General features: G+C 41.7%; 1 protein-coding gene across 3 annotated transcripts; it reads left to right on the top strand.

The window, feature by feature from the left end:
- The first annotated feature begins 468 nt into the window (after positions 1-468).
- On the top strand, positions 469-18,541 carry LOC137265731 (synaptobrevin homolog YKT6-like). 3 transcript variants are annotated; one of them, XR_010954939.1, is made up of 9 exons: positions 469-727; positions 3,038-3,167; positions 3,601-3,683; positions 4,198-4,298; positions 5,884-5,942; positions 6,375-6,486; positions 13,552-13,653; positions 14,038-16,862; positions 17,283-18,541. XR_010954939.1 is itself a non-coding variant. In XM_067801172.1 (8 exons), exons 2-8 carry the CDS (start codon positions 3,061-3,063, stop codon positions 14,071-14,073), a joined length of 600 nt encoding a protein of 199 aa, XP_067657273.1. In that variant the 5' UTR covers positions 469-727; positions 3,038-3,060; the 3' UTR covers positions 14,074-18,541. The 3 variants fall into 3 exon arrangements, 2 of the variants coding, with proteins under 2 accessions (XP_067657273.1, XP_067657272.1); XM_067801172.1 differs by having other exon boundaries at positions 14,038-18,541; XM_067801171.1 differs by lacking the exon at positions 17,283-18,541 and having other exon boundaries at positions 695-739; positions 3,056-3,167; positions 14,038-14,171.
- The last annotated feature ends 1,005 nt before the right edge of the window (positions 18,542-19,546 follow it).

Genomic DNA, 19,546 nt, shown 5'->3' with positions numbered 1-19,546 from the left:
CTCTCGCAGTGCGGAGGGGAAAGTATGGCTCACCGTCGAAAACACATAAAAAAATACCCGGATGTGGCAAGCGACTGCAGTTTCGCCGATACGATGTTATAAACGCTATTTTTTTTGTCGGAAACACATGATACTTTATTGTGAAATAGATGGATTTACCTTTATCACTCATGGTTAACAAATGAAAACTTAAAATGATAAAAAACACGTTTTTGTCTTATACCGTCGAAAACCCCTAACACTGGGATATTCCTAAATAAGATAATATTCTGTAGTCAGTATCTGACGCATGATCTTTATGTCATGCAACAGTTTTAGCTTTTACGGGTGCTTTGATGTGGGTCATTAAAGCTCCTCGCAGAGAAGTACGACTTAAACACATATATAATGGGTTTAAGTGTAACCCTGTGCGAAGTACATGACAAACTACGAAACTCGTCATATGAGGCTACCTCTACTTCACATGACGTCATATCCGGTTTAAGTTACGACCAACTTGGCACTTCTGTTTGATACAGTAACATTGTTTTGTGGCAGATACTAAATAGAGACCGGTCGAAACGTTCACTACAATCACCAAATACAGTCAGCCCTAGAATTTATTGAACCGTCAGGATCTTCACTTTGTTTGAGTCTGTGTCAGATAGGAATCTACCTGTTTGTTTTGCCGACGCGTACTGCATCAGCCACAGGCCTGTCAGTGTCACAGTCAAGTGATTCAAGAGATGTAAGTCGAACTGTTTATTAAGTCAACATGAACCTGTATCCATTGAATCAATATGCTGTAACCAATTCTCGGAAAGTCAAATCTGTATGGCATATTTGCCATGTTTAAGTGCTTTCTCACACAAAACAGTACTAAACATAGATATCCACGATACTTATCAGAGGGCTACACAAAGTACGCAGTCGAGACTACCAGATGTCAAAATTCCATTTTTTGTGGAAGTTGCGGTGGCTGAGCGGGTTAGGCTCCCTTCCCCCACTTTTTGAATATTACCCCCAAACTTCTAAACCCCCATTAAACGCTTTAACCCCGTCAAAATTTATACCAGCGCCCCTTTTTGAAATATTGCATCGCGGAGTAAATCCCAGGGACTGCATTTCTTACTGAAAAATGAGGGGGGCTACGGGCGGAACTCTTTCCGCTGACTTTTTGACCTGGCGATTAGGGGCCTGACTCTGTTCAGGTTCGTATCCTGGATGGGACTCAACCTCAAAATTACTAGAACGTAGAATTTGTATAGAAAGTGGAATCCTAAAATATGACATACGTTATATCCATGTTGATTTCGTATGTAATATGTAAATACAGTTTGGTTAGTTGTTATTCTAGAATCACTGTATTGTTTAGCATTAGTTAGTTCTGTTGAATGTTGAGGTAAATGCCTATGGCTTATATCAAGGTTTGATAATTTATTACTTTAATACATCATTTTACATGTGCACCAAGGTAAGCAACTGAGTGTTAATTACATGGTAAATAGGAACTAGTTATTCATGATGGTAACTTGATCTCATCATACATGATACTATGTTGATCCCAGAATGTAGAATGTAGGCTCGTTTTTGGGGTTTTTTTCATGTGGTAATAGAAGTTTCATTTTCAGTACAGCACAGTATTCAGAAGTGGACTAATTTGTATGGTAGTATGAGTTTGAACTTTGATATCTTCACACATAAAATGTTTTAAAAGCATCAGTTAAAAACAAGGTGCAGAACTGAGCTGGCAATGACCGAGCCACAATAATCTGATGTTTAAATATTAGGTTTGAGTAAGAAGCTTTTTGTGGAATTCTGTACACAATAATTTACAAGCAAATCACAATACCATTCAATATAATTTTTGACAAACTGTAGAAAGATACGCCAACAAGACCTGCTTTATGATGTCAGCATTGTAACCAGGTTGGTTGAGAGATGATGTATGTATAGTACTTTTAGCTCACCTTGCCAAAATGATCAAAGTCCCAGGTCCTTGAGATAAAAGGGTGATTTGGTCGCACATATTTATTATATTTTTAAGAGTGAAATACTGCAAATACTGATGAAAATAAAAATGATATTTTCACTGAGTAGAATAACGTTATTTCATTGAGTAGAATATCACTTTTACAAACTTACTCGATGTCCTGGTCATTTACAATGATGAAAATATAATAAATAGAATATTTTCTTAATGTACTCAAATAACATGTATATTTTCGTGGTCTGACAAAGCTTATATGTTCACGAGTGGCTGTTCATCTCATCAACCATTAGTTCAGCATCTACAATTGTTCTACATTCAAACTGTCCTTTTTTGCCACCAATAGAATGTGATGAAATCAGAGTCATAGTTACAGCTTACATGCAACACAAGACACAACTATGCAGGTAAACAGAGAACAGAGATCCCTGAGGGCATCAGCAAATGAACCAGACAATGAAAGTCTTCATTACACATGAGTGCTCGCCCACACACCCTGACTGGGTTCAGTATCCCGGGTGCTTAGTTTCGAGCATATTTATCCAAGTGAAAAAAAATGCACTTTTGGTATACGATTGTACTCTTATAGTTTTGTTTATTGTTTTTCTAATCAGTCTTTTTTCTAATATGTCTTGAATAAATGATAATTGGGTTTTAATTATGTTTATTTTTGGGGTTGCATGTAAGCTTTAACAGGCTCAGCCAACATGGGAGAACTTTGATAACAGTGACTGTTGCCATGGTAACTTACTGTCAAATTTTGATTAAATATTGGGGTCTTTTGGCAATATTTTTGTCCTCAGTATGTTTATAAAATATATTTTTGCTGACAGTAACTGTTGTTGGATGTGAGTGTGTGTTGACATGTCTTCACATTAGGTGTTACCCTAATTCCCATTCCTGATCAACAATTTTTGATGGAACATTCTTCTATAACATTACCAGTGATGAGGTATCATTTGATTGGCTAACCAAGCCATTTTGTTTTCACTTGCCCTGCTGTCAATGTGAGTAAGCTTAACATTGTGTAAGTTTCACCTTTTTTATCATGTTTTGTTGCTACTGCAGATAGGAGGACACAATCAGCAGCCATGAAGTTGTTATGCTTAACAGTGTTATACAAAGATGGGTCCTCCAAGGTTAAGGATATGGCTGTAGCCTATGAAGTGTCATCTTTTGGCTACTTCCAGAGGAGCAGGTAACTGTCGGGTGTGGTAATAAATCTCTTAGTTTTAAAAATGCTGTATAAATCTGGCAACTACCAAAGACTTAAATACTGAAAAACATATGTGAAAAGTAGGTTTTTTAATTCAACCGATCAGAACTAATAACAGACTAATTCTTCAGTATGAATACAAAGTAATCTTACAAATTCCAAACACAGGAATTTATAACAAATCATGAGATATTCATGTCCATAATGAAAGGGAGTTAACTCTAAATTCAAAGTAGCAGTAATATGGAATACAACTTCTGTAATATAAGTGTGATAACTTTTCAGTATTAGATCCTACTGTCATTATTATGCTGTAGGATAATGAGAAGGTTAAATTATCATATTATATTTATAAACATCTTAATAAAGAAACATGTCTCCGAAATTCTTCATTTCAATGAGATGTTTATTACAGCATCAAAGAGTTTATGGATTTCACCAGTAAGATCATTGCTGAGAGGACAGCTTTATGCTCCAGAGCTTCTGTCAAGGAAAATGGTACGAAATGGCCCTGTGACATGCATAAACTCCCTTGTCTGAACCATACTGTTTTAATTAATCAGTTTCTCCAAAGTAAAAGATGTCTTTTTAAGCATTTTTTTAAAGACTTTTTTATTCACGTATCCATTTGCATTGCTGCAACTGGATGAAAATGGTGATGAAATCTTGCTTAATCAATGCAATTCACTGTTACAGAGAACATTTGATAGTGTCTGAGCGGAGTGAACATGGTGACTGGCTGTGTGATTGTGATCTTTATGATCTTTATGCTGACAGTGATTCACGTTTTTAGATACGATCTGTCATGTGTAGCTTGTTTTTCTCCTCTGTGATCCAAAGTGATCTACATGGAGCGTGAATGTCATGGAATCCTTGTCATAATTATGTTTCCATGTGAAATGTTTTGAGATTCCGTTATCACTGTACATAACACCACATCTCTAAGACCCAAGGTCCTCTTTTATGTAGAACATAGATCACTGTGATAATGCCTTATTGTTTGCTGTTTCAGAATACATGTGTCATGTGTATGTGAGGAGTGACGGGCTCACAGGAGTTGTCGTAGGAGATCATGAGTATCCACAGAGGGTAGCTCACACGCTGCTAAACAAGGTATTAGGTCTCTAGGTCCATGTGATGGGACAGCCTAACATGATTTACTTTCCCTCGTCACTGTAACTTCTGTATTGATGAGTGTAACTAGAAATGCTAGATTTAATAACATATTCTAAACGTTTGAACAATAATCACTATTGAACATAAGATTAATTTCCAACACGTGTCTCATCAATCAATGTGTTGTAAGCCAAGGATACTGGATAGTGCAATTTTCTCATATCCTCTATTGTTAAAGCTGTTCTGGCAATACACAGGTTGGTTAAAGCATTCGTTCATTGTGCCAAAGGGATTCCCCACAAGGGCACAAAACGTGAGCCCTTTTCTCGTCTCCTGTCAATGATATTGCTGTAATATTGCTATCATTTTGGGAATTCTTTCTTCAGCAGGGTGAGCGAATGCTTTAGCCACTAGGCTACCCCACTGCCCACATCTTCTGTGAACCACAAGCAAGTGGTTGACATCATGAGCATCTCGCATGTGTCCCTTATGGTTAACCAGCATTCATCAGTGAGATATGTTGTTTGGAAATCCATTACCCACCTCATATTAGGAAGAATTACATGGTAAGTTGGCAACAATGTCAACAGTCTTGTTACTGGTGTTCCTGTAGAAGTACTTGCACACAGCATTTGTCTGTGATAATTAGCATAAGGGTGGTTTTGGAGTGTATGTTTTAGTTTTATAATGTAATTGTAAAGTTCACTAACAATGAAAATCAGGTAGAAGTAGAACTGAAGTTAATACCTTATTGCATGTTTGTATATGGATGTGAAATCATTAAGGGCACTGGAAATGTATCCTGATGAGTCTTGGTTTGCCCAGGTTATATGTCAAGGTTTGTTCTTTCCATAGCCATGCTTTCAGGTTGTCAGACATGCAGTCTAAGTCAACTTAGTCTCAGTGTATTTTGTTACACTCCACCACTGAGTCTAACAAAACCTAGTAGAAGGTCACGTCAGGTAACCTTTGAGCGACCAATGACCATCCAGTCAAATGCGAGACGGTTAAATAGATTTAACCAATCAGACAATGGCTACTATTTAGGGATCGGAAGGACTTTCAAAATATTCAGGTCACTGTCACAGATCTCTCCACAAACGAAAGTCTGCATATAACACAATTATTTGACCTACGGTATATACGCTTTGGGGTTTCTGTTGACATGGTTACCATTAGCTAATATTTCCGCGAGATGACATCCTTGAATATTGCCCAAAACACCATTTTCAGCGACTGTTTACTCACCGTTGTCATGGTTGTATGTAGGCCGTGTGCATCACCCAGAAGCGAGTGTAAATTGCTTTTGGAATTTTTCGGCTACGAACCTTTTTGAGATAAAAAGTTCAAAAGGTATGTGTGAATGTGCACTTTCACGATTTGGTAAGCTGTGTTCTGATTGGTCAATCTCAAAGGTTACCTGACCTTCCATAAGGTTTTGTTAGACTCAGTAGTTGAGTGTAACGAAAAGTACTGAAGGTAAGTTTACTTATACTGTCAGACATGTATCTCATGGGCTGTCTCCTTAAAGCTTTAAGTGGACTTTCCATGATATAACTGTACTACTTCATCATTGTTTCAGGTACTTGATGAGTTTGCCTCCAAATACCCTAAGTCAAACTGGGATGTCCTTGGTAGCAGGTAAGGCATCACTTTTCATGTTTATAGCAACAGAAGCATCACTTCCTTGGTCAAACAATCCAGTTTGTTTGCTGTAGTTTGTTTGACATAATAAAATTCTGATTAGTCGACTCACAGATGCTATTATTAAGGCCCGTTATCAATTTCAGAATGCTTGTCACAGTCATCATGAATTTTATCTAATTTCTACGCTGAAACAAAGTGAGTGGCCTCGGAAGATTTTTGAAATCGCACCATAGTACTTTGCAGACCATTGTGATATCGTTGGGTGCCATGACATCACAATTAAAAGACATCACCGTCACCAATCTTTTCCTTGTGTCATTTATATCAATACTGTGTATCATATGGTGAGATTGGCTATGTATTGTAAGATGAGATTCTCTAAGTACACCAACAGCCACTGATGGATGATCTGTTTGTCTATTACAGTCAAATAAACTTCCCACAGTTGAATGACTACCTCCAGAAGTATCAGAACCCTAAAGAAGCAGATGCTATGACAAAGATACAGAATGATCTGGATGAGACAAAGATAATTTTGGTGAGTAGAGGATGTTTTTCGATGGTGTAGGTGAAGAATAGCTCTTCATCACCCCAGACTTGCCGCAATACAGCCAGCCAGATGATGTCTGTTAGTAACAGTGTGGCTGACCAAATGTGTGATTTTTAACTTACCTTACCATAGGTCTTATGCATATTACCTCAAGCTTCGCTAGAAGAGATCAGACAGTCGTTGATTCGCCATTCCCTGGATGGCTACCTCATGTAATCTACGAATGTAGTCACGGAAGTGACATGATCTCCCTACCCGCGCGAGAGCGCAGAATCCAAAATTCACTTTTACCTCTAGCGTTCGTCTGTTCGGACGTGTTTGGTTCGCTTAGTTTACCTACTTTGTGGTTTAATAAATTTGTTTTCTCACAGGTAGGTATGGTTTGTATCCCTTAGGTGTGCGTGTTAAGGTAAGTAATCATTTAACTGCACTTAATTTGCTACCTCGTGTTTTTTGTTTTTTTTCTCTCACTTCGGGGTGGGTTCGCCCGCGTCGTGTGTGAGTGCGGCATAGCGTCCGTGGGGGTATTATATCTTGCTGGGTTTTTTTCTTCCTCCATGTGATTTTACATGTCGATTAGTATTTTTGCCCATGTTTCACAGCATTTATATGTTTTTCGTGCCACGTTGCAATGTACGCAGACAGCCATTTTGGTTGTTTGGCCTTCGCTGTCACGAGCTTACGGGCGTGCCTACTTTACAGTGGGGGTGCGTTGGTGCTGCATTTCTGGTATAGGGGTGTTTTTTTTCTACCTCCTAGCGTTGGTTTCAACGCATTGTTATGTTTGTTTGTTGCACTTAACTGTGTATGTCTCCCCAGTTTTGCTTGGGGCAGGAATCGAATATCCCCACCCTTGGTGCCCGGATTGTGCATCTCTAGCCTGCTCTTTTGACGGACACTGCCAGTACTGCGAGGCGTTATTGGTGGCGGATTTCGAGACTTTTATTGCGGCTAAGAGGAAGTTTGTTTTTTTTTCACAGCGGAAGAGAAGGTTGTCGTCTCCAGCGTCGTCGTTGGGATCTCTGCCGGACGACCCTGACTTACAACCGCCTTCAACGCCTGTGCCGACGCCTGGGATGGGGCGTTCGTCTGTGACGCCTGTACGTTTGTCCCCGGAACCACCTCGCTCGGATTCCATCATGGATCTGTTTTCATCCAGATGCCTTGTCTCATCCGGAAGTCCAGAGGTTCCTGTGCTCTCTCCTGACGCCCGGTGCTGCTGCGATGCCAGCGTCTCGACATCTCGACACCAGCGCCTATGCCGACACCAGCGCCTATGCTGACACCAGCGCCTATGCGGACATCAGCGCCTTTGCTTACGCCAGCGCCTATGCCTATGCCAGCGCCTGTTCTTGTGCCTATGCCTATGTCTACGCCAGCACCTATGTCTACGCCAGCGCCAGCGCCTGTGCTTGCGCCAGTGCCAGTGCCTATGCCTACGCCAGCGCCTATGTCTACGCCAGCGCCAGAGGCTGTGCTTGCGCTAGTGCCTACGCCAGCGCCTACGCCTACGCCAGCGCCTATGTCTACGCCAGCGTCAGCGCCTGTGTTTGCGCCAGTGCCTATGCCTATGCCTACGCCAGCGCCAGAGGCTGTGCTTGCGCTAGTGCCTATACCTACGCCAGCGCCTATGCCGACGTCGGACCCTATGCCAGCGCCAGCGCCAGCGCCTGCGCCTTACCGTATACCCAGGGTGTTGCATACGTTGTCCAGGGAAGAGGTTTTACAATGACAGTTGGATGAAGGGCGCGCTCGGCGCTTGGAGGCAGAGCGCTCTCGGCGCAGATCGTGCTCCAGGTTCCAGTCGGTGATCCTGTACCCTCCACAGTAGTCTTTGTCGGCGCTCTCGGTCCCCGCGACGCCCTTTGAATGAGGACTCTCGCTTTACTACCAGGTGAAGACGTTGCTTGCGCTCCCAGTCCATATCACCTCGACGCTCCTCTAGAACTCGGCGTTTGCGGTCGCCGGAACCACCTTGGATCCCGTCCAAGGAATCTGCTGCTCATGCATTGACTTGGTCTCCTACATCGCGGCGTGATTCGAATTCCGTTTCCTATGAGGACCTGGAAGAACAGGTTTTTGGCCCGGACTTCGACGAGGAGGCAGGAGGCGACGGCGATGGTGATGGCACTTAACTACCCTTATCAGTCGTCTTCGAGTGGATTGCTGACAGGTTACCGTACTGCCCTTCACCTTCGGCTAATTTCAGCAACCCTGCAGCACTTCATTTATCGCCGGAGCTACTCATCCCGCCTGATCCTATGGTGGCGGACGCCGTGGCTGTATTAGATGCGGTCTTTGAAAAATTGTCATCTAATCCGAATTTCTAAGTGTGTAAATCCAAGAAGTCAGATTACAAGATACACAGCCTGGTTTTCGCGGACAGTGTGGCGGTCTTGGTTGAATCTATGTAGCGGTTATTGGCCTCCTCGCAGCTCTCTTACAGAGTGCAGGATTCTAAGCGGGTGACCATTGAGACTGAACTCAAGCAGATGCTTAAGCCGTTGTCTGCTCTGGTGTCAGCTACCTCGGCGGCGTCGATGGACTTGTCTGAAGACAACGCCTCGAAGATTGATCACCATACCAGATATTCCTCTGCTGGTAGGCGTGAGACTGGGTGTCCTTTGGAGGGACTGGCTGCATCCTCGAAAATCCTTACTTTACAATTTGTCTACATATACTTCAAGCAGAGAAAGTTTTCTTTCACGTGCTTTATGCATTTTGTCACGAAGATTTTTCGAGACAACTACAAAGTGCCACGCCTAGCTACACCTCTTATTACAAGAGAGGGCAGCATTTATCTTCGGGGAAAATTCCAACACATATACTTGGAAAGCAATTTGTCTACGTCAGTTTCAAGCTGCGGAAGGGTTTTCGCACGCTTTACTCCTTTAGACACGTGCTCGCCAAACAGCATGGTTACTGTTAAGCCTACAGGCTAGCAGGGTATCACCGTTTACAAGATTTCATGGTGATCAGTTACCTGCTACACCGGTGACGTCACGTCTACATTTTGATTGGTCCCCGAGAGACAACGCCCTGCAAAGGATCCCAGGGACGTTACATCTACGATCTGATTGGTCATCGAGGGACAACACCCTGCGCAGAATGTGTTGTTATTATTCTAGTGTAAGGAAGTTGTCTGCAGTGACTTAGTCATTTACGATGGAAAGATGTCGTTACACTCTAGACTAGCAGTCTACAGCGGCATTGGATTTCTCTAGTCGGCATAGAGATCCTCTAACAGTAGTCTCAACGCTGCCTATCAGGAGGCGTGCAGCGATGTATGGCAGTTTCTGATCGGACAGACAGCCAGCTATAAATAGACTTCCTTGAAATGTCAACACATTCATCATGAACAGCGTGGTTATTCTGAAGTCGAAGAATGACGCATCTTTACGGCATACAAGATTATCTTGAGAGGGGTGGACTTCATTATCAGGCTGTTAAGTCAGCTTGGATGACTAACTAACTCCGCGGGATTTGATTCATCACATCGCCGTCCCAGGTTCGGGGGTCGAAGTTCAAGGCTATGTTAAAAGCAAGCTCTACTCTGTCCGTTATCACTATGTCAGTGATATTGTCTACTCGATTTGCTCATGTCACCTTAGGATATGATCAGACGTAGACGTCTACTATTACGTCTATGACAGCGGTTTCTGGATCATGATTTCAAGACAGGTTTACGACATTGGACGTCTTGACACCACACCTGTGGTAGGCTCGCTGGTCAATGTTTGCGTAGGAAGTTACTTATTAGAGCCGTCATTCAACAACCATCTTTAGGTAGACACTTCTCTCCAAGGATTGAGTGCCTATCTAGTCAAGGAGGTTGCAGCAGGATTCTGGAAGAGTGGAGCTCAATCTCTTCACATCACCCAGTTGAAGATGAAAGCGGTGATGCATGTCTGTCATTGGTTGACAGCACCGAGAGACAAGCTACTGATGATCCATACGGTCAACTCAATAGTAGCTTTCTAGGTAAACAAGGGTCAAGGAGGCCTCGACCTCTACTACACTTGTCGTTTCTACCCTTCGACGTGGTCGAGTCTGATCCTCCAAAATAAAGTATCTCACATACCAGGAGCCTGCATCTTCATGGCAGACGCCTTATCTCACCCCCTACGTCTATCACCAACGGAGAATATGTTGTGTCGAGAGACGTTTCAAATAATCGGCTTCTAGAATGGGACCAATTGTTGTTCCATCCTCACAATCAGACACTGCACCTGGTTCCGTCGCGGTTTCATCTTTGCGCCTGGACCATCTGTGAAAGTCTTGAGGGCCAAGGGGTACTCATCTCAAGTGACGAAGTTAATCGCCCGGGAGCACAGGGTTTCCACTCAGTCACTTTATGGACCTGGAGGCGTGAGCGATCGACGCGATGTCCCTGTCGTGGGAAGGTCTGGACGCTTACACGTTTCCACCACCAGCCCTTTCTCTCAGAAGTGGTCGCTAAGGTCAAGCAGACTCAGAACCTGCGACTGCTTTTGGTCGCACCTTGGTGGCCAGCCAGGCCATGGTTCCCCGACCCTTGACGACTCGCAAGCGGAGAACCATACAAACTTCCAGAGTGGTTGCATCTACTTCGGCATCCACACAGTCGACAACTGCATCCGGATCCACTGCGATTCCATCTTCACGCATGGGTCATTTGCAGAGGGCGTTAAAGGCTAAGGGCTACTCCATGCACGTGGCGAGCGTTATAGCTCACGCGCATAGAGTTTCTACCCGATCCCTATATGACGACAAATGGCGCTCGTTCGAGAATTTTTGCGCACAAAGATCTCAAGATCCTATAGCAACATCCCCTCAGTTTGTGTCAAAGTTCTCTTTCTACGGAACTTTAGACATCTCAGAGGCAGTACCTTAGGCACCTATCTGTCAGCATTGAATTCTGTCCTTGCGATCAAGTCAGGTAAACAGATCTCCAAAGTACCGGAACTGATTGCGTTTCTCAACGCTTTCAAGCTGGAAGACCAGAAGACCAAGTTTCGTCCTCCAGCCTGGGATCTTAATGTCGTTCTACAACATCTTAGAGGACCGCCGTATGAGCCGTTAGAGGAAGCCTCTTTTGAACACCTATCCAAGAAGACGGCTTTCCTACTAGCATTGGCGACAGCGGCTAGAATCAGTGAGATCCATGCTCTTGACGTCACACAGATTCACTTTGAACAGTCAAGGCACGGACGAGTCCATTTGGGTCTGCTCTGGGACTTTGTGTCTAAGAACCCGCTTCCCGGGCAGCCCAACAGGTTATTTTCCATCCCTCCTTTGTCTACGATCCTTGGTCATCATGACTTGGAGGAGGAACTGCTATGTCCGGTCAGAGCTCTGAGATGTTACATTAAAAGGTCATCCTCTAGGAGACGGTCCCGCAAAGACTATTCATCCCATTTGCGTCGACCTGCAAAGGAGAGGTAAACAGGAACACGATTGCCCTTTGGCTCAGATAAGCAATCCTGGCTGCCTACGACGACAAGCTCCTGCCTCATCCGGTAGCAAATAACCCGCACGAGATCAGGGCTTTGGCATCTACAATGGCCCTCCATCGAAATTGCACGGTAGCGCAGATCATGGAGGGTTGTTTCTGGAAATCATCAACTGTCTTCGCTTCCCACTACTTGAGGGACCTGGCAGTTGAAGATGTGGAGGGGTTACAGTCATTTGGTCCACTGGTAGTTGCTCAGCAACTTACCCGACCGTCCACCCATTAGGTAATAACGCTGTTACTTACCGTTGGTCTTAAGATTAACCTCACCCTCAGGGTGCGTCGGTTTTTCTTTGGAGTTCTATTGGGTTACTCTTTGTCCTGCTCCAGGTGTTATCCTGAGACCGTTGGCATTGGTTTCCCAAGTTCTCCTGTTGCATGTGCACTGTTTGCTGAGGGATGGTCCTCCGGAGTCCACACTACCATCCATCTGTCGAAGCCATATGCATAAGACCTATGGTAAGGTAAGTTAAAAATTTATTAAAATCTAAATATTTTAGATATTTAAATACTTACCTTACCATAGGGCGGTGACTCCCTCCCAACGCTGGATGCTCCTCCCCACTTTGGACTCTTCGGACCTTCCGGTTGGCGGTAAAAGTGAATTTTGGATTCTGCGCTCTCGCGCGGGTGGTGAGATCACGTCACTTCCGCGACTACATTCGTAGATTACATGAGGTAGCCATCCAGGGAATGGCGAATCAACGACTGTCTGATCTCTTCTAGCGAAGCTTGAGGTAATATGCATAAGACCTATGGTAAGGTAAGTATTTAAATATCTAAAATATTTAGATTTTAATAATTTTGCCCTGCAGGACGTGCTGATGATGCTTCTGCTTTAACAGTCAACAAGTGATTCACTGGACAGTTCTCAATTATTTCTTCATATGCCTTGAATATTTCTGACACAGGGATACAATGCGTGAAGCCCACTGCTGGAGTGTAAGCCATGATATTGCTGGAATATTGAAAACCAGCATAAAACACTCATGCACTCACTCATTCACCATGTCTACTCCACTCTGCTGGATATGTGACAGCGGCTTGGTCTGGACCAGACAGTTCACATCAGGAATGTTTGATGCATGTTGTTCCTTACTGTGACACATACTGAACCATGTCACTTCTCATGACCAGCGTAGGTTGCTGGGAAATTTTAACTAGAATCCGCTAACTTGACTGAACTGACAACTAGGAAGTAATAGCCATTAAGTATTTTTATAAGATTATTAGGTGTAAGATGCTCTAATACAGGTGTAGCATTACTGAATGGGCATAAAACAATCTTCACTCATTCATTCTACTATGTATTCAGACCCTATGATCACATTCTAATGAGATGAATCCACTCAGAATGGTATTTAGTGGCCAGGATGAGACTTGATTGGATCACTTGTTATGTTTTTAGTTTGTTGATGTTGCTACCCACTGTGTACACTGTTTACTGTTTATCAAGTGTTGATTGAAGGTTCGAAGCCCTGGCTTGACTGATGATGGGTGATTGTACCCTAGTGTTTGATGCTTATACTGTAGATACTGATTCATCTGAAAACCCTTTCCAGCACAACACAATAGATGCAGTCCTGCAACGTGGGGAGAAGCTGGATGATCTTGTCGACAAGTCAGAGGGCCTCAGTACACAGTCTAAAGCGTTCTATAAAACTGTAAGTCACAGTTGTCTCTGGTGTACATCTATGTGAAAAATTAATATGGAGTAGCACCATAAGTGTGTTCACCAAAGTGTAGGGGCAGTTGGGTAGCTCATGATGCTGAAGACCCTGGTATGATTGTCCACATTGGTACATTGCATGATGCCCATTTCTGGTGTGTCTTCTCTTCCCCCACATGAGATATTAAGAATATTGCTAAAAGCAACATAAAATTAAACCCGCTGACTCACTCCATCAAGGGGGAGATGTGTACAACCTTTGTCATTATTTTTATTCAAAAGTCATGTTAAATATTGCTGTGACATTTATTGTGTGTTTTCATTTCTTGGATAGAAATATGAACAGGTCCTCTCTTACAGATGTGTCTGTGTATTGCAGGCCAAGAAAACAAATCAGTGCTGTGTGATACTATGAGGTGATATCAGGACAATGTGACTGCAAGCTGCTCTACCCGAAGACACTATTTCCTTGTCAGCTGGGATGAATGATGGGAAATAATCACTTCCAGTCAATATTTCCATTTAAATTATTGTCTGCTACTTCAGAAGACTGCAATTGTCAAAAATCCAAGATATAACAAGATATTGATATAATTTGTAGATATATTTTATAAGATCTTTTTCAGGGCAGTTATTTAGTTCTATAAATATTTTTAGGGGATTTTTTGACACATTAAAAATGTTGGGTTTTTTTTTATCAATTGAGGAAAACAGTTGGAAGATTTAGAAAATCTTCTATTGTTTACAGTGGTGTGTGAATTTTGAATTAACTGGCCTACATATAACTTGAACTTCGTTTTCAAAGTGATAAGAATCTTTATAAGCTTAATGGCCCTTTTTATCCAAGGCACAGCAGCATTCTTTGCAGAGTTGCCTCCCTTTACTCTCCCAGGATCATTAGTTCAGTGTTCCTGTGATTATGATTCATAGTGCTACATGTCCACAATCTCCATCTCTTTCTTTCAAACTGAGCTATTATTTAAGGTTGAACTTTTAAACTGAAATACATGAGGAAAACAAAACAATTTTCCAGACAATGTTTATGTGATGTATCAGTATTAATAAAAGTAGGCGGAATTAGATGTAAGTCTGTATATTAACTTCATGAGTGGTGTCTTGAGATGTAAATTCCTCAAGAACATGTGTCAGGAAATGAACTATAAACATCTTCATCTTGTTTATGAATATTGTTTGCAACTTGTGATTGGGCTGGATGTGGCTTGTATGAGAGGCTCCATTACAAAGTTATCTCCCCTTACATTGCTTGGGAAGATGTGCTTCAGTGAAGACAAGCTTGTTGAATGGTGTGATATGAATGCTGATGATGTGTGATTGACTGAAAGTAAATACATTCACCATGTGAATTGCAATACCTTGGATATTTTGATACATCCTATATGTGTTAATACTTTCAGTGAATGTTAGTTCTGACACAACTAAGTCACTTCTACATCTAGAGAAGAGGCTCATAATGAGTCCCTTAAGGCATGCTGAACACTCATGTCTCTCATGGTCTCCCCAGTAGACATGCATCCTTCCTGTCTACCAACAGGAAGTAGACACAGGACTAGACATAGAACCTGTCTTTTTGAAGCATAAGACTGAAACTGCATGGATTCTGGGCTAGAACAGAAGTCAGCTGGACTAGAACAGGTTCTCTGTATCACAAGTTTGTCTCCCTGTTGGAAGTCTGGTAGAACAGCTCACCAAAGTCATGCAGATTTCAAGCAAGAACACATGGAGAAAATGTCCTGAAGGACATGCTGTATAAAGAAAATGTATATCTTAGTTTTTTGTTTTGTTCTCATTTTTACCATTTCCAATATTTTGAGATGTGTAATGTATGACTTACCTATGGTACGTGTAGTCAGACAGTTGTGTTCCGAATAATAAGTGCTGATACATTGTAACTCTATGTACCATTCAACACGTGCTCATGAAGTAAAATGTTTACTTTGATTGTCAGTTACTATGTTTTGGAGTGATATTGTGATATTTGTCAGATACGTGCTTGAATGTTGTGATGGTCAGTGTTGTGTATCTATAGATACCAGTTTGTTTTGTATGAATGGAGTGTGAATATCTACATATACGACAATGACCCATGGCTACATTAATATTGTGTGCACGTATATAAACTGTATTGAACAAGGTAATGTTACTTTCTGAATTCATCAACAAATGAATTGGTAACAATCAATATTTTGACTATCATACAGGACAGTGTTTCTTGATAATGAAGTTTTGATTTGCTTTCCTTTGGGTACATAACATGTATCTGTTAAGTTAAATTTGTTGTTATGTGTCTCAGATGTGTATTATATAAATTGTATATTTTGTGAATCAGGTCAATTTCTTTCACATTTTACATGTTACTATGGTAAGCGCATATATTCTTCATTGTTAGCAGTAAAAGTTGTAATGTCAGATTTTGTTGCAAAGAAAATAAGCTTTTGGAAAAAACACTGGTTGAAATGAAAATATTCAAAAGCCTTTCTGTTCATGTTTTCTGTATCATGTGCCAGACCCATTTTATTTCCTATTTAGTCACTTTATTGTCAGTGTACAAAAGCGTTCTGGGGCCATATGTTCAGTGTTGTTTTGATGAGATAATAAGAATATATTTTGACCCAAAACAATCATGAAAATATCTTTGTGAAAAAAGGATTTTTATATCATTTTGCAAAATTTGGGATAATTTCTGAAAAGAAGGAACTTAGCTGATCTGAATATGTGATCTGTGATTAACAACTGAGTACCAGAGAACATGTGTGACTTCCTTTAAACCCAGGGTAATCTACACAGGTGTATTCTATAAAACCTGTCAAGCACTGTCAAATACCTTGTTTTATGTATATGCAGACAGCACTTGTTATATTCCAAATGATGTCCAGAATAAAATATGTAAATGAATGTCAAATTGATGTGAAATTATATCCCTTGGCCAATCAGGAAACCTGTTTTCATGGTTTCAAATCATAGTTTGTAAAGATCATGTCCGTAGGTTTTTCAACACATTGTACAGACATGATGTCATATTACTGTATAATGCAGAATTACATCCAACTCACTCTCTCCTGCTTCACTTTGATACATGTTCAGCAAAGTATATTCAATCACATGTCAACATTATTTTGTGTTAAGCAATCTAGAAAAAAAACAAACCCCAAATACTGACTATGTATCATCCTCGATATCTCCAGGGTATACATTCCGATAAGTCTCCACTATACCCTGGACGCATCTACGGCTCTGCCCGATAAATCTATTACCTCCCTTTGCTGGCTCCGCCTTCTCACAGTAGCCAGTCAGCTAGGCCGCCGTTATAACCGAGCTTGCCAGTGTCAGCAAAGGTAGCGGTCGCAACTGCGAAGGTTTGCTGGAAATAATAGAAGCAAACTGACAGGTCCGAAACTTTAAAACAACACATGCACGAACTCCTTCTACCTCTTCCAAACAACCCGTGCATTGTTTCCGTTGCCAAGTATAATCGGTTAGATAATTCAAAAAACGAAAGTGAGTTGTGATTGGTTCACTCAACTTCCCAGCGGAGACACCTGATTGGATCAAAAGACAGTCAAGGGAGGTAATAAATTTATCTGGCAGAGCCGTAGATGCGTCCAGGGTATAGTGGAGACTTATCGGAACGTATACCCAGGAGATATCGAGGATGACTATGTATCAGTGTGTGGCAGTCTCTTTGAGGGAGGTGGCAGACTAAGGAAAGATCAAGGGACCTCTGTGACTTAATGAACTAAAACTATGTTTCTGTTTTTGGTCACTGGATTGCCAGGTTTAGGAAAAAAAGACTGTTCCTGGATGACAGAGGACATTGGGATTGAAAACATTCACTGCTCAGATCGAATAAATTATTAGTAACTGAGTTTTGTAGATTATGTTCATTTCTGTTCAAGGTGTTGTGTTTCACCAAGTCCTCACATGGCAGTAGTTGACTCAACGTCTGTTACTGTATACATAACTCTCTATCAGAATTTAAAGTGTGTTCTCAATCATCATGTAAAACATTTAACTTCACATCACTCGTTCTGTTCACATTTATTTCTCCACATATCCAAAATGGTCAAATAGTTGTTTATCTTTAGTTGATCTCTTGCAGTCATAGCAATGAGGACCACTTTACTGGCCTGACAGACAAAGCTGTGCAGTTGGATGGTTAACCTTGCTAACTGATGCCAGAGTGCACAGGAGTGTCCCTGACACACACAAGTGTTGCACTTGATAATGTTGGTCTAATTACAGTGAAATCCTTTTCAGTTCTTACTCTGCCGACATGATATACTGTTTATAAATTCTCTCTTGTAGTGTTTTGGGTGGCAGTTACCCAAGGTTAGACATCAACTGTGCAGAGTTTTATCCCAGGGTATCTTGGTTTGTTAGCACCAGATCCGAATTCTGGATTGATGTGCTGAATGTTTACAAACTTTCCTAAAGCTGATATGGCACATCTAACTGAAATGCTGTTCATTGTCGCATTTAGCAAAACTCTGTAACTTTGTCTTTGACAACATGCAACTCTATTATATATTATGGCTCTCAAAGATAAGGACCACCTTGTTCCTGGTGTGACTGACCACCTACAGAAATGTAAGATGAACTGAATGGTCGTTAAGTTCTTGTTTGTAATGGATTCTCCACAGGAAAGGTTTCTCTGTCTGCAGTCACAAGCCACTATAGCAGTGGTATTGATGATCATAGAGGACCTGACATATCGATACTTACCGTAACATGACCAGGAATATTACGGTGTTCTTTGTCATGATAATGTGCCAATAGGTCCATTATATCAAGCCTGGAAGCTTAGAAAATGCAAACTGTCTTTAAATGTAGTGACAAATAGTAAATAAAATGTGAAATGCTCTAAATTGTACTTTTGTTATTTAGGTCTCGCAGCTCTCTTAATGTTAATATATGGCATTTACGACCATCTTTGCACTAACTTACAATATCTTCGTTCGAATAATATGGGCCCTGGATCTTTAGTAACAGTAACGTCTGGTCCACACTTGATCATCATGTAGCTAGAATACAGTTGACCGAGGTGGAAAAAACAGATGCACTTTCTAAATTTGTCTTCCAGCCTGGTGCAGTGGTCGGGGGATCCTTTGACAAAGCAATCTTCACTGAGGTCAACCTAACTCCCATTTGTTTCACACTGCTTTAAGGTTAACTATGTGACTTACGAACACCTTAGTGCCTTTTGTAAGAAGGCCCTGTTCAGCAGGTAGTGACATCATCCAACCAGGGACAAGGCCGTCTCAAAATCATTTCTATATGTTAACTTGTGATATTTCTCCTGGCATGACCACATGGAACTATTGCAAGACGTCAGCAATAAGGAGTCTTCAACTGATCCAGCTCGAGGAATTTGCTTTAGACTAAATAGGAAAATGATAAGATATAGGATATTTACATAGCACACGTATCCACACACTTGTGCATGCTCAAGGCGCTGGTATTGTTCCCCTCCATCACCAGATGTCAATCTCAACTCCCTACAACTCTTGCTGCCACACCAAGTTTTATTGTGGCTCTCTAATCCAAACGAGGTATCCATTCACAGCTGGGTGAACTGGGACTCATAGTCACAGCACTTTGTCCAAGTTCACTGCACATTGCTCTACCCGCAACTGTGTGTTTGCACATAATCATATCACCACTATCTGGTCATACAACAACGGATTTGTGGGTTGTGTACTGTACACTAGGGGTTGTGACAACTCTGAAAGAGTCTGCACATAAAGATTACTCCAAGTTTTTTTACACCCGATCACAGGTGGGCTCGATCCCGACACCTCAACCTCGCTGGAGCACTAGCCTGGTGCCTCAGCCAGCTTGCCCACCACACCCCATTAAAATAACAAATCAAG

The sequence above is a fragment of the Haliotis asinina genome, chromosome 15 (assembly GCF_037392515.1).
Source record: "Haliotis asinina isolate JCU_RB_2024 chromosome 15, JCU_Hal_asi_v2, whole genome shotgun sequence".
Lineage (NCBI taxonomy): Eukaryota > Metazoa > Mollusca > Gastropoda > Lepetellida > Haliotidae > Haliotis > Haliotis asinina.
The sequence above is the reverse complement of the archived record's forward strand: the minus strand, read 5'-3'. Positions and strand labels throughout refer to the sequence as shown.